Source organism: Rhipicephalus microplus, chromosome 4 (genome assembly GCF_043290135.1).
Source record: "Rhipicephalus microplus isolate Deutch F79 chromosome 4, USDA_Rmic, whole genome shotgun sequence".
Taxonomy (NCBI): domain Eukaryota; kingdom Metazoa; phylum Arthropoda; class Arachnida; order Ixodida; family Ixodidae; genus Rhipicephalus; species Rhipicephalus microplus.
In genome coordinates this window covers 212,357,793-212,373,304 of record NC_134703.1, presented here as the reverse complement: position 1 = coordinate 212,373,304, position 15,512 = coordinate 212,357,793, and the positions used below count along the sequence as shown (strand labels likewise).

The 15,512-nt window shown below is 47.0% G+C and overlaps 1 protein-coding gene across 2 annotated transcripts in view; it reads right to left on the bottom strand.

Moving 5' to 3' along the window:
• Positions 1 to 2,555: 2,555 nt before the first annotated feature.
• LOC119172496 (transmembrane protein 50A) overlaps positions 2,556 to 15,512 on the bottom strand; it is a 250,480-nt gene continuing 237,523 nt past the window's right edge. For both annotated transcript variants that reach the window (XM_037423622.2, XM_037423625.2), the window contains one exon: positions 2,556 to 3,046. In XM_037423622.2, the coding sequence (XP_037279519.1) occupies positions 3,001 to 3,046 (46 nt within the window). In that variant the 3' untranslated portion in view covers positions 2,556 to 3,000. The remainder of the gene's footprint in view (positions 3,047 to 15,512) is intronic.

The window sequence follows — 15,512 nt, the reverse complement described above, 5'->3', positions numbered from 1 at the left end:
TATATATATATATATATATATATATATATATATATAGAGGCAGGCATGGTGGTTGAGTGGCCGTAGCATTGCATATAGTCAAGCAGATCCTCCGTGAGCGGTCACAACATGGTTTATTTCGTTTCGGCCTAGTGTCTGGCCTTCGTCAGGATCGAAGGCATCCTGATGAAGGCCAGACTCTAGGCCGAAACGTCGAAATAAACCACGTTGTGACCGCTTACGGAGAATCTACTTGATTATATATATATATATATATATATATATATATATATATAGTGCTGTCAATGAGAAGCGGCACGGGTTCGCATTTACCTTATCATTGTAAGGAGTGCTCGTGTTAGCCGCTACTGAACTGCACGAGAATCTTGCGAAGAAGCAAAGACAAAGTGGCACGTGAATTAGCAAAGGCGATGTATATTAGACAATTTGGTGGTCAATGTACTAGTGTTTCGTCCCTGTCATTGTATACAATGATAATGAATTTGCTTTTTTATCTGATAGATTCTGATTATACTTTAAATTTTTCGTGTAGTTGTACGCATGCATGAGGGTATCAGAATATGAGCTTCGATTTAATAAAAGTTAATTGCGAGTGTGCGCTTTTCCGTGTCTCTTCTATCGTCTTCAAGTTTGCACCAACGACGTTTTACACAGCTACACGCGAACTAGCTCGACAGCATACATTACTGAGCCCTTCGGACGGCACGCACAGAAAGTGATTGTGTGCAATGCAACACCACCTCGAAATAATTATTCCGGATACCACAAGCCATTTTGCATTTCTATGTATTGCAACCCACGTTCATGAAGAATGAGAACGAAGTATGCAGCTGCTTACGCTCGCAAGCCACTTGCCACGGAACTAAAACTCTAATGCAAGTCAGTTCTGCGCTATCCTTCGAGTTCGTGGAAAAACATGTTCAGAAATAGAAACTGACAACTTTTCGGCAAGTAAGCAGCTTTTTTTCTAATACAATTGTATGAATTATTTTGCGGCTTAGCGCTACAAGCACGTTGTTGTCAATTTTCTTTTATCTCTAGTGTGGATTGCTTTATTCTGGGATTTACCCACCTCGCCTGCATTTCATTCGGTGCTTCGTCATTATCAGTCTACAATGATTTCTCGAGTCGAGAAGGCAGTCGCGCAACCTTTAGTACGCGCATTACCCATATGGATATATATTAGCTGTGTGAAGGGGTATTGCTCAGCCGAAATGTCCCCGGTCTTGTTTACCCCATAGGCGCCCACGATTGTGAGAACCTGTAGAACAGTGAAAACGGTGATTTTAAAAAGAACATGATGTCAGGAAACGACGCATGGCATCGAATGGCCTTGGTGAAGATGTAGAATCTACAAGCCATCAAACTGACTGGTAAAGTGCACATGTATTGGAAAAAAAAAAAGCTAGCATCATGCCTCCACGTGGAATCCCTGCACATACATATGCTGAACATGAGTAATGGGACGCTTTCGACAATGTAGTTCTGGGGCTTATGTCACGCATTTAGGCGTACTTAAACGGACACTAAAAAGAAATAGTGACTAGGTTTAGATTAACAAACTGTATTCTGAGAACTCTAGTACCTTATTTTTCTCTATCATAAGAAGAAAATGAAGGTTGAAGACTCCTTCTTAAGTTTTACGCTGAAATCTCCACACATGAAGAGATGTTTCAAAATGCATTCTTTGTAGTTACGCGACATTGACCTGAAAAAATCTTCTGAAACTTCGTATGCTAGATCTATGGCCCCCACAGATGACAATGTACTTTATTTTTATCAAGTATAAGTTATGTAGGTCCTATTGGACACCTTCAAAATTTATGACTCACGGCGTTTGGTACAGGAATTAGAAGATGTCTCTACCCGCATCTTCTTTTTGCACGCTTTCTTACGAACATTGTGTCGTGGTCGGAGTGGTGTTACGGTGACACGACATGAAAAATGGTTTCACACTTTAGTGTGCCTTTAAATATGGCGTACCTTTCTTATAGCCTTTATTGTGAACAAGGCTCCCGCATGAGGTGCCAAAATGTAGTGAACTTTGTGTTCTTCTGGTTTATGTATCCTTTAGCGTTTGCACTAAGAAGTAACAATTACGCACTACCTTTCCCACCTTTTCTAGCTGTTCACCGTAGTCAACTGAAGGAGTGCTCTGATCAATGGTAATGCTTATTTTTGTGACACATGCACAGACTGTCATCACTTTCCATGAAACTGAGCAGGTTTTTCAGAAATTCCCCGACTTTTCCAGAAAGCTATAAATTCCCTGACTTTTCTAGCTTGGTGGATACCCTGTGAGATAACCAAACAAACCACCCTTTGACAACATTCATGGCATAAGCACACATAGAAACTCGACGTGGCTAGCAGACAATGCGCGGAGCAATCCACACTTGGCGCTTCAGCCAGTTGTCACCAGGCGGCGACTCTGCTTGATCTCGAGGCCGGACGTACTACAACGGAAGTCAAGCAGAAGCTTGTCTTTGCACAAATAAAAGAAAGGTGAGAAGACAAAGAATCACACATTAAAGTCACAAATCTATACCACAATATCGTAACTTAGTCATGATAATTTATTACATTTCTTGGTTACCATGCAATATCTCAAAAGCATGATTATATATTGACTGCAAAACACAATACCAACACAATCTGGCCTTTCCTTGAAAACACATTGCTGTAAGGCTTGTAAAGTTACATTACAGGAAGGTGGCCTAATTTAATGAGCACACAGTCGAAATATACAGTTTCAAAAAAAAAAAAACAAGAAGAAAACTCAAAATCGTAGCAAGAATATGTGGTAAACAATAGGAGTTGATGAGTACATACATTTTTTAATACACGAGATTATATTAAAGATATCCCTAGAAGAATGAAGCTACTTAAAAATAGCAACAAAATGGTGACAGATGCTAAGACTTAATTAAGTACAACCTCTTATTAGCAATTTTGTGACTGAGATTATTACACCCGTGGCAATCAGGCGCTGATACGATCTCAACCCCACAGGTCTTCGGTTCGCCCGAACTTGAACACTAAGGCCCTGCAAAAAGAAAAAAAAAAATACACAGCCCTATTAGGGTTACTGTGGTCGTATGCGAGTGGCACTCCAGACATGCATTTGAATTCTTTGTAACTTCGAGTGGACACTTGCTGTGTATGATAAAGCTAATATGCAGTCGACATGGAAGAGGACACACAGCAATTTTCCTGTGTGCTCTTCCTTGTTCTGATTGAGCATCATGAAACAACAAGCCAATGTCTTCAGACCAAATTTATGAAGGGTGAAATCATATGGTTGCAACTGAATGCTAAAACGCCCAAATTTATAACATACTGAATCGGGCAACACAATAGTCCATAGCTCCACTTCTGAACGGCAAAGACAGTTGTGCAACCCAATAATCTTGTTTTCAATTTTCTTGACGCGCTGCTTTTCTATACCTCTATAGGCACAGGGGAGCCATTTTCTGACATAGACTGACAACAATCAGCCGCAATGTGTGAGGAAGTGTTAAAAAGATCCTAACTTACAATAACAGAACACAGCATACTGTTCAAGGAGCTGTGCAAGTGCTAATCGCCATCATATGATTCTTACCTTTACTGGCATCCCCTCTAAAATTGGGCAGCAACATTGAGTCACACTTGACTATTATCATAATGAAACAACACATAGAAATTTTTAATGAAATCTGCATACAGCTCAATTTGACAACTTCATTCTTTATGACTGTCTTGCAACTGAATACAACAAAATAAATTATTCTACAAAACCATGAAACCGCCAAAGTTTCATACCAATAGCAGTATGGGTATCACTCTGCAAACAGTTCTAGTCAAGCACTACAGGGTATCCTTTATTCCGAATCATTTATTTCATGTGAGTCAGAAATATGCAAACAAGAGAATAATTCCATGACCTTAAGGACAGTGTAAGGATCAATATAATTATTATGTTCATAGCAACTTAGCACCACCTTCACAAATTGTGACAGTAGGCAGTGGCACACTTGAGGTCACAGTTTTATGCTGAGTAAACAGAAATCTTAAATGAAACTGGGAGCGTCCAGATTGGAACCAACACGAGCTCCCAGTCACCACTACTTATTTTGAAGAAATTGGGAGCACTTTTAGATAGGCTTGCAAAAAATAACATATAATAAGATATGCTTGAGAAAAAAATACAAATACTTTGGCCTCAAAAACCATTTTTCTATCAATTTCACAACTTGTACACTTTGAGCATACTTCTCACAATATTTATTCACTTAAACGAACTAATTAAAGTCAAGCATAGTGCGATGAGATTGACTAATACGATGGAGTCTAAATGAAGTGACCGCACAATAGAGCATCGAGTCCGCAAATACAGCACAGGCATAATCACAGCCTTGATATTTCGTCGTCTTTCACATTGAATTGAATTGAATTCTTACTTCTCCGGCAACAAAAGAGGTGGTCCTGGGGCTATGGCAACAGGCAACATTGAAGTCCCCTGACTAGGCCACTAGCCTCAGGCAGCACAATCACACAAGCAGCAGTTTAATACAAAATGCAAATAGCTTAGAAACTGTAATTCAAAATCTTATTCAATTCTATGTTCAACTATCCAACAATATCACACAAACCATACACAGTTTGTATTCATTTCTGGAACCTGTAGTCAAACTTTGTAAGCATAAATATGTGTAATAAAATAATGGTTGATATACACACAAGAAAAAGTTTTTTTTACAAAAATTCAACACGAAAGCATTTTTACAAAAACACCAAAACACACTCGCACACAATAACAGAGCAACAAAAGAGGAGACAGAAGAACATGACATTATTGCTCGAGTAGAAGCTGTAACTTTTTTCTGGAAGGCTAGCAAAGAAGAGCAGCTCTGCATCACATCAAGTAGAGAAGGGTACATATTTGAAAGAGTTGGTATCTGCCGTTGGAGCAGTTGTATGCCGTATTCTGTCCTAGTCTAAATTTTTTTAAATGCAGTGTGTCTGAGACTATAATGCGAATCAGCATTAGTGTATAATAATAAAAATATTTCTGGGTCTGATTTCAAGTTCAGGAAGGCTGTTTTGGCTAGGCGTTTATTATATATGTCCTTAATAGTCAATATGTAGCTATATTTAAAATAGGAATGAACATGTTGTCGACTTGATAAAATAGGAAGAAACATGTTGTCGACTTGATAAGTTGTGAATGAATCGATAAAGAACATAAATCTTTGTTTTTGACGTAGCGCCCCAAACTAGTATATAATACTGTAGCCTTGTGTGAACAGCACAATGGTAAAGTTGTTTTACGTTCTCGGATAACAACATACGAAGTTTGTTTACGGCGCCGATTGTTTGGGCTACACTATGTTTTACACAATTGACATGATACTTCCATCGAAGGGATTCGTAAAAAAAGACACCAAGAAACTTGCATTCTGAAACTTGTTGTAACACTTCCGATTCGAACGATATGGCATTTTGACATTGGACCAGTTTATTTATAGCACAAAAGATAACATACTTAGTTTTTTGTGCATTCAAAAGTAGCTGATTTGCACTTAACCACTGCAATAAATTTGGGAGTAAATATTAGCATCATGTACGATGACTGTTACATCTTTTGAAAAGAAAAACAAATTAGTGTCGTCAGCGTATAGCACAATTTCAGTTGGCGAATCTGTTCCCCCTTGGTGCCTGGGAGTCATCTGGCAAATCAGGGCATTGGTAGAATGAGAGTCATAGTATGGCTCTGAGCAGTATGAGAGTCATAGTATGCACAGCCGGGTCTAAACCACTTTTTCTACGGTGGCGCCCGCAATTTTCCTCGCACCACGAGGGAAAGCCAACTTGGTGGGCCATTTTCGAGGCACATAAAGTTTCATATATCTGTTTTCGTTGCTATTTTCATTCGATTTAACAGTCATGCTGTAAATTCTCAACGTAATTTTACTGTGTCTAAAAATTGTTCGATATACAGGATAATTTGATATAAACCAGTTCGATATAGTCGGGCTCACCTGTAATGTAGTGGTTTGCGGTTTGTTCGGATAGTGTAGCGGAAGCTTGCCACTGTTTTGTTTCACTGCACATGTTTCGTGGAACTTTGGAATAACCATTTTGAAGTCATTGCTGAAGCTCGCACATGATAAACACCCTTTTCCAGCACAAATGTATTGTTTCTGTTTGTTAGTGTTGGCTTTCATCCCATGTCACACGAATATGAAATTGTAAATTTTCCATCTCTGCTTCCGACACAAACAGTGTTTTCTCGAATGGTGTGGCTTCGTTTTCACACAAACTAAGCCACCATGTTAAAAATCGTGCCAATACATTTATAATGCTTCGCCTCAGGACCATACGTCGGCAAACACACTCATGAGTCGACTCACCCGGACTCGCTCAGACTTGGATTGAGCCGTGAGTCTGAGTGAGTCCGGGTGAGTAATTTTTTGGCAAGTTAGTCCAAAGGAGTCCTCTTCAAAAAACATTTTGTGAGCGTGAGTCTGAGTGAGTACAGCTCGGAAAAATGTTGGCGAGTCTGAGTGAGTCGAAAGCGCTACATATGTTTCTTGAGTGAGCCTGAGTGAGTTCCAACATTTTTTGTTTTTGATGACCTATGCTCCTGCATACAGGGTGGCAAGTATAATAATTAAGTTTCACGAAAGGTACAAGATGAAGCTGGTACAGGCCTACACGCCTACATCAAGCCATGATGATCATTTGGTTGAACGCTTTTGTGAAGACGTAGAGTCAGCCATTAATAAAGTAAAGTCACAGTGCACTATTCTGATGGGCAACGTTAATACTAAAGTACGCAAGAAGCAGGGAGGGCAGAGACCATGGAGTGGGGAATATGGCATCGGTTCTAGAAATTCCAGAAGAAATTTATTAGTAGAGTTTGCAGAACATAATAATTTATGGGTCTTGAATACCTTCTTCAGAAAACTGGCGAACCGTAAGTGGACGTGGCAAAGTCCTAATGACGAAACTAAATATGAAGTAGACTTCATTATGTGTAGACAAGCAGGTATTGTACAGGATCTAAAAATAGTTGGCAAGATCCAATGCAGTGACCATAAAATGGTAAGAGCTTGTACGCACCTAGATTTAAAAATGCAAAGGCAAATTATGCAAGAAGCCAATTATTGAGCTAGCATTGATAGGGAAAGTACAGGAATTCAGAGTTTCACTTCAGAAACGCACAAGACGAGGTAACCGACGCTAGCATTGACAAAATGAACAATAGCTAATTTTACTAGTATCAAGTAGTGTGCAATGGAAGTCGGAGGTACAGTATCTGGCAAACTATCTGAGATGAAAAATGTCATTAAACGATGACAAACCACGAAATTGAATGCAACCGAAAAAATAGAGCTAGTGGAGCTTTCAAAATTAATTGATAGGCGTAAGGTAGCCAGCATCAGAAGCTATAACAGTTTGGCAGCGGTGCGCGCCTGAGCAGCACCTAAATATTGAGCTTGCTTTTACAGTGCTGTCGGACCCACAAGAGGAACTGCTGCTGCCCAGCCCAGTTGAGACGGATTTACGCCACGAGCCCAGGGTATTGCCTGCATCAGCTGTGTTGGCGCGTGGAAGGCGAGGCAACACCCACATTTGCGAGGACTGCCTGAAGTGCCGACGGCTTAAAAGGGCCAGCGCAATGAGAATTCGACACAGTTCGGCAGCACTGCGCGCCTGAGCAGCACCTAAATATTGCGCTTAGTTATACAGTGCTGTCGGACCCACAAGAGAAACTGCTGCTGCCCAACCCAGTTAAGACGGATTTACGCCACGAGCCCAGGGTATTGCCTGCATCAGCTGTGTTGGCGCGTGGAAGGCGAGGCAACACCCACATTTGCGAGGACTGCCTGAAGTGCCGACGGCTTAAAAGGGCCAGCGCAATGAGAATTCGACACAGTTCGGCAGCACTGCACGCCTGAGCAGCACCTAAATATTGCGCTTAGTTATACAGTGCTGTCGGACCCACAAGAGAAACTGCTGCTGCCCAACCCAGTTAAGACGGATTTACGCCACGAGCCCAGGGTATTGCCTGCATCAGCTGTGTTGGCGCGTGGAAGGCGAGGCAACACCCACATTTGCGAGGACTGCCTGAAGTGCCGACGGCTTAAAAGGGCCAGCGCAATGAGAATTCGACACAGTTCGGCAGCACTGCGCGCCTGAGCAGCACCTAAATATTGCGCTTAGTTATACAGTGCTGTCGGACCCACAAGAGAAACTGCTGCTGCCCAACCCAGTTAAGACGGATTTACGCCACGAGCCCAGGGTATTGCCTGCATCAGCTGTGTTGGCGCGTGGAAGGCGAGGCAACACCCACATTTGCGAGGACTGCCTGAAGTGCCGACGGCTTAAAAGGGCCAGCGCAATGAGAATTCGACACAGTTCGGCAGCACTGCGCGCCTGAGCAGCACCTAAATATTGCGCTTAGTTATACAGTGCTGTCGGACCCACAAGAGAAACTGCTGCTGCCCAACCCAGTTAAGACGGATTTACGCCACGAGCCCAGGGTATTGCCTGCATCAGCTGTGTTGGCGCGTGGAAGGCGAGGCAACACCCACATTTGCGAGGACTGCCTGAAGTGCCGACGGCTTAAAAGGGCCAGCGCAATGAGAATTCGACACAGTTCGGCCGCACTGCGCGCCTGAGCAGCACCTAAATATTGCGCTTAGTTATACAGTGCTGTCGGACCCACAAGAGAAACTGCTGCTGCCCAACCCAGTTAAGACGGATTTACGCCACGAGCCCAGGGTATTGCCTGCATAAGCTGTGTTGGCGCGTGGAAGGCGAGGCAACACCCACATTTGCGAGGACTGCCTGAAGTGCCGACGGCTTAAAAGGGCCAGCGCAATGAGAATTCGACACAGTTCGGCAGCACTGCGCGCCTGAGCAGCACCTAAATATTGCGCTTAATACAGTGCTGTCGGACCCACAAGAGAAACTGCTGCTGCCCAACCCAGTTAAGACGGATTTACGCCACGAGCCCAGGGTATTGCCTGCATCAGCTGTGTTGGCGCGTGGAAGGCGAGGCAACACCCACATTTGCGAGGACTGCCTGAAGTGCCGACGGCTTAAAAGGGCCAGCGCAATGAGAATTCGACACAGTTCGGCAGCACTGCGCGCCTGAGCAGCACCTAAATATTGCGCTTAGTTATACAGTGCTGTCGGACCCACAAGAGAAACTGCTGCTGCCCAACCCAGTTAAGACGGATTTACGCCACGAGCCCAGGGTATTGCCTGCATCAGCTGTGTTGACGTGTGGAAGGCGAGGCAACACCCACATTTGCGAGGACTGCCTGAAGTGCCGACGGCTTAAAAGGGCCAGCGCAATGAGAATTCGACACAGTTCGGCAGCACTGCGCGCCTGAGCAGCACCTAAATATTGCGCTTAGTTATACAGTGCTGTCGGACCCACAAGAGAAACTGCTGCTGCCCAACCCAGTTAAGACGGATTTACGCCACGAGCCCAGGGTATTGCCTGCATCAGCTGTGTTGGCGCGTGGAAGGCGAGGCAACACCCACATTTGCGAGGACTGCCTGAAGTGCCGACGGCTTAAAAGGGCCAGCGCAATGAGAATTCGACACAGTTCGGCAGCACTGCGCGCCTGAGCAGCACCTAAATATTGCGCTTAGTTATACAGTGCTGTCGGACCCACAAGAGAAACTGCTGCTGCCCAACCCAGTTAAGACGGATTTACGCCACGAGCCCAGGGTATTGCCTGCATCAGCTGTGTTGGCGCGTGGAAGGCGAGGCAACACCCACATTTGCGAGGACTGCCTGAAGTGCCGACGGCTTAAAAGGGCCAGCGCAATGAGAATTCGACACAGTTCGGCAGCACTGCGCGCCTGAGCAGCACCTAAATATTGCGCTTAGTTATACAGTGCTGTCGGACCCACAAGAGAAACTGCTGCTGCCCAACCCAGTTAAGACGGATTTACGCCACGAGCCCAGGGTATTGCCTGCATCAGCTGTGTTGGCGCGTGGAAGGCGAGGCAACACCCACATTTGCGAGGACTGCCTGAAGTGCCGACGGCTTAAAAGGGCCAGCGCAATGAGAATTCGACACAGTTCGGCAGCACTGCGCGCCTGAGCAGCACCTAAATATTGCGCTTAGTTATACAGTGCTGTCGGACCCACAAGAGAAACTGCTGCTGCCCAACCCAGTTAAGACGGATTTACGCCACGAGCCCAGGGTATTGCCTGCATCAGCTGTGTTGGCGCGTGGAAGGCGAGGCAACACCCACATTTGCGAGGACTGCCTGAAGTGCCGACGGCTTAAAAGGGCCAGCGCAATGAGAATTCGACACAGTTCGGCAGCACTGCGCGCCTGAGCAGCACCTAAATATTGCGCTTAGTTATACAGTGCTGTCGGACCCACAAGAGAAACTGCTGCTGCCCAACCCAGTTAAGACGGATTTACGCCACGAGCCCAGGGTATTGCCTGCATCAGCTGTGTTGGCGCGTGGAAGGCGAGGCAACACCCACATTTGCGAGGACTGCCTGAAGTGCCGACGGCTTAAAAGGGCCAGCGCAATGAGAATTCGACACAGTTCGGCAGCACTGCGCGCCTGAGCAGCACCTAAATATTGCGCTTAGTTATACAGTGCTGTCGGACCCACAAGAGAAACTGCTGCTGCCCAACCCAGTTAAGACGGATTTACGCCACGAGCCCAGGGTATTGCCTGCATCAGCTGTGTTGGCACGTGGAAGGCGAGGCAACACCCACATTTGCGAGGACTGCCTGAAGTGCCGACGGCTTAAAAGGGCCAGCGCAATGAGAATTCGACACAGTTCGGCAGCACTGCGCGCCTGAGCAGCACCTAAATATTGCGCTTAGTTATACAGTGCTGTCGGACCCACAAGAGAAACTGCTGCTGCCCAACCCAGTTAAGACGGACTTACGCCACGAGCCCAGTGTATTGCCTGCATCAGCTGTGTTGGCGCGTGGAAGACGAGGCAATGCCCATATTTGCGAGGACTGCCCAAAGTGCTGACGGCTTAAAAGGGCCAGCGCAATGAGAATTCGACACAGTTCGGCAGCACTGCGCGCCTGAGCAGCACCTAAATATTGCGCTTAGTTATACAGTGCTGTCGGACCCACAAGAGAAACTGCTGCTGCCCAACCCAGTTAAGACGGATTTACGCCACGAGCCCAGGGTATTGCCTGCATCAGCTGTGTTGGCGCGTGGAAGGCGAGGCAACACCCACATTTGCGAGGACTGCCTGAAGTGCCGACGGCTTAAAAGGGCCAGCGCAATGAGAATTCGACACAGTTCGGCAGCACTGCGCGCCTGAGCAGCACCTAAATATTGCGCTTAGTTATACAGTGCTGTCGGACCCACAAGAGAAACTGCTGCTGCCCAACCCAGTTAAGACGGATTTACGCCACGAGCCCAGGGTATTGCCTGCATCAGCTGTGTTGGCGCGTGGAAGGCGAGGCAACACCCACATTTGCGAGGACTGCCTGAAGTGCCGACGGCTTAAAAGGGCCAGCGCAATGAGAATTCGACACAGTTCGGCAGCACTGCGCGCCTGAGCAGCACCTAAATATTGCGCTTAGTTATACAGTGCTGTCGGACCCACAAGAGAAACTGCTGCTGCCCAACCCAGTTAAGACGGATTTACGCCACGAGCCCAGGGTATTGCCTGCATCAGCTGTGTTGGCACGTGGAAGGCGAGGCAACACCCACATTTGCGAGGACTGCCTGAAGTGCCGACGGCTTAAAAGGGCCAGCGCAATGAGAATTCGACACAGTTCGGCAGCACTGCGCGCCTGAGCAGCACCTAAATATTGCGCTTAGTTATACAGTGCTGTCGGACCCACAAGAGAAACTGCTGCTGCCCAACCCAGTTAAGACGGACTTACGCCACGAGCCCAGTGTATTGCCTGCATCAGCTGTGTTGGCGCGTGGAAGACGAGGCAATGCCCATATTTGCGAGGACTGCCCAAAGTGCTGACGGCTTAAAAGGGCCAGCGCAACGAGAATTCGACCCAGTTCGGCAGCGGTGCGCACCTCAGCAGCACCTAAATATTGCGCTTGCTTTTACAGGTAGGCGGCATTCTTGAAAAATCCTGTTATGCTTTAGAAGTGTGCACTACTGCCGAACAATTTGTCACTTGTTTTGTTTGCATAGTTGTTGGTGTTGGCTTGCTGTTTGTTTTACTGTTGGTTTGCTGTTGCAATGGCTAAAAAAATGACAAAGGCCTTCAAAGATTTCAAGCGTGAGCTTAGGCTAAAAATGAGAGGCTTAAAAGAAAAATTTGAGGGCATTGGAGAAATCAAGAAGCAGTTACAGGAAGCATTGAAAGAAAACAGAGAACTTCGTGCCCAAAATATGAAACTGACAAACTAGAAGAGCTGGAACAATATCAGCGTTCCAAAAATGTTGAGATTAAGGGCATTCCGCTTGAAGGTGAACCAGTCGCTATTGTCACGGGGTCGTGACGAGGCCAAAGACAGAAAACTTAGTGTTGGGATTTAACTGTTTATTTGGGCGAACCTGTGCCCGGTAAAGGGAAAGTCTAATTACAGCAGCAGTCTTGCACAGATAGCAGTCTCGGACTGATAGCGGCGAACGCAGCGTCGGCCTTCGATCAACAACTGACAAGCGGCGAAGCGCGTCGGCATTTATACCCTTGCCGTCGAATGTTCTAGCGTTATCGCTGGCGGTGGCGTGGGTTCCAGAACAATCTGTACCGTTCGCACAGTGGGCGTGATCTTATCGAAATAATCTACTACAGTCCGGAACCCTCTAGAAACCTGCAGGCGCGGCTTGCGCCGAGAATCGTGCGGTGCTTCGGAACGATAACAAAAACTTGTGAAATGGAACGTGGCATTGCCCCCCTCTGAAAAAAAGGCATCGTCCCGATGCTTTAACTAAAGATGAAGGTACAATAATAATGCAAGAAAGTACAACGAATAAATTACAATACAACAATAATACAAAAAAAACACTGTTTCAGTTTGTTAACGTCCATGAAACGGCTTGAGGCGCGCGACATGCACGACTTCAGGTCGCGATCGGCGTCGTTGAGAGTTCGTGATGCCGTCGGGGACAACCTCGTAATCAAGTGGGCCGAGACGTCGAACCACCTTGTACGGTCCGAAGTACCGTCGCAGAAGCTTTTCACTTAGTCCGCGTCGGCGTATCGGCGTCCACACCCAAACACGTTCACCGGGCTGGTATTCCACGAAGCGTCGTCGAAGGTTGTAACGGTGGCTGTCGGTCGTCTGTTGATTCTTGATACGAAGACGCGCAAGTTGTCGGGCTTCTTCGGCGCGTTGAAGGTACTCGCTCACATCGAGGTTTTCTTCGTCGGTGACGTTGGGTAACATGGCATCGAGCGTCGTTGCCGGGCTCCTTCCGTAGACCAATTTGTATGGAGATATCTGCGTCGTCTCCTGCACCGCCGTGTTGTATGCGAAGGTCACATACGGAAGAATGGTGTCCCACGTCTTGTGTTCGACATCGACGTACATTGACAGCATGTCCGCGATCGTCTTGTTAAGCCGCTCGGTGAGGCCGTTGGTCTGTGGGTGGTACGCTGTCGTCCGGCGGTGGTTTGTTTGGCTGTATGCCAAGATCGCTTGAGTTAAGTCGGCTGTGAATGCCGTTCCTCTGTCGGTGATAAGGACCTCCGGGGCGCCGTGACGTAGCACGATATTTTCGACGAAAAACTTAGCTACCTCGGATGCACTGCCTTTTGGCAGGGCTTTTGTCTCGGCGTAGCGGGTGAGGTAGTCGGTAGCTACCACGATCCACTTGTTTCCGAAAGCCGACGTCGGGAACGGCCCCAGTAGGTCCATACCAATCTGCTGGAAAGGTCGGCAAGGTGGATCAATTGGCTGCAGAAGTCCCGCTGGCCTTGTCGGCGGTGTCTTGCGTCGCTGACAGTCCCGGCATGTCCTCACATAACGAGTGACGTCGGTGGTAAGACGTGGCCAGTAGTACCTTTCTTGTATCCTCGCGAGCGTGCGGGAAACACCGAGGTGCCCTGCCGTCGGATCGTCGTGCAGGGCCTGTAGGAGTTCTGGTCGCAGAGCTGAAGGCACCACAAGGAGGTACTTAGCTCGAAGCGGTGAAAAGTTTTTCTTTTGTAGAAGGCCGTTTCGTAGAAAGAACGACGCAAGTGCGCGCTTGAATACCTTCGGGAATTCGGTGGTCCTGCCTTCGAGGTATTCTATTAGGGCTTTAAGTTCCGGGTCGGCCCGCTGTCGTTCAGCGAAGTCGTCGGTAGTTATCGTTCCCAAGAAGTAGTCGTCATCCGAGTCGTCGGGTAGCGGTTGGTCGACAGGCGCACGAGAGAGACAGTCAGCGTCGGAGTGTTTTTTGCCGGACTTGTAAATGACAGTAATGTCATATTCTTGAAGTCTCAGGCTCCATCGTGCGAGGCGACCTGAAGGGTCCTTCAAGGTGGCTAGCCAACACAAGGCGTGGTGATCGCTCACAACTTTGAAGGGCCTGCCGTAGAGGTAGGGGCGAAATTTCGACGTAGCCCAGATGATGGCGAGGCACTCCTTTTCTGTTGTGGAATAATTTGCTTCTGCTTTGGATAGCGATCGGCTGGCGTAACTAATAACCCTTTCAAGTCCGTCAGCCTTCTGCACAAGAACGGCGCCAAGACCTACGCTGCTTGCGTCAGTATGTATTTCTGTCTCGGCGAATTCGTCGAAATGGGCAAGTAACGGAGGCGTCTGGAGGCGATGTTTAAGCTCCTGGAAAGCGTGTTCCTGTGGCGTTTCCCACTTGAACTCCGAGTCGGCCTTGGTAAGGTTAGTGAGAGGATCGGCGATGCGGGCGAAGTTTTTCACGAACCGCCTATAATAGGCGCACAGGCCCAGAAATCGGCGCACGGCCTTCTTGTCAGTGGGCGGCGGGAAATCGGCGATGGCGGCTGTTTTCCGTGGATCGGGACGAACTCCACACTTGCTGATAACGTGCCCCAGAAACAAGAGCTCCTCATACGCAAATCTGCACTTTTCTGGCTTCAGTGTGAGTCCGGACAGCTTGATGGCTTGAAGTACAGCTTCAAGGCGCCGAAGATGCTCGTCGTAACTCGAGGAAAACACGACGACGTCGTCCAAGTACACAAGGCAAGTCTGCCACTTCAATCCTGCCAGCACTGTATCCATAACTCGTTGAAAAGTTGCAGGCGCTGAGCAAAGGCCGAAGGGCATTACCTTAAACTCGAAGAGGCCGTCCGGTGTTATAAACGCCGTCTTCTCTCGGTCTCGTTCGTCGACTTCGATTTGCCAATAGCCAGTCTTGAGGTCCATTGACGAGAAGTACTTTGCGTTGTGGAGCCGATCAAGGGCGTCGTCTATTCGTGGGAGAGGATACACGTCCTTTCTTGTGATTTTGTTCAGGCGGCGATAATCGACGCAGAAACGTAGGGTCCCATCCTTTTTCTTCACTAACACCACGGGGGATGCCCACGGACTCTTGGACGGCTGGATAATGTCATCTCGCAGCATTTCATCAACTTGTC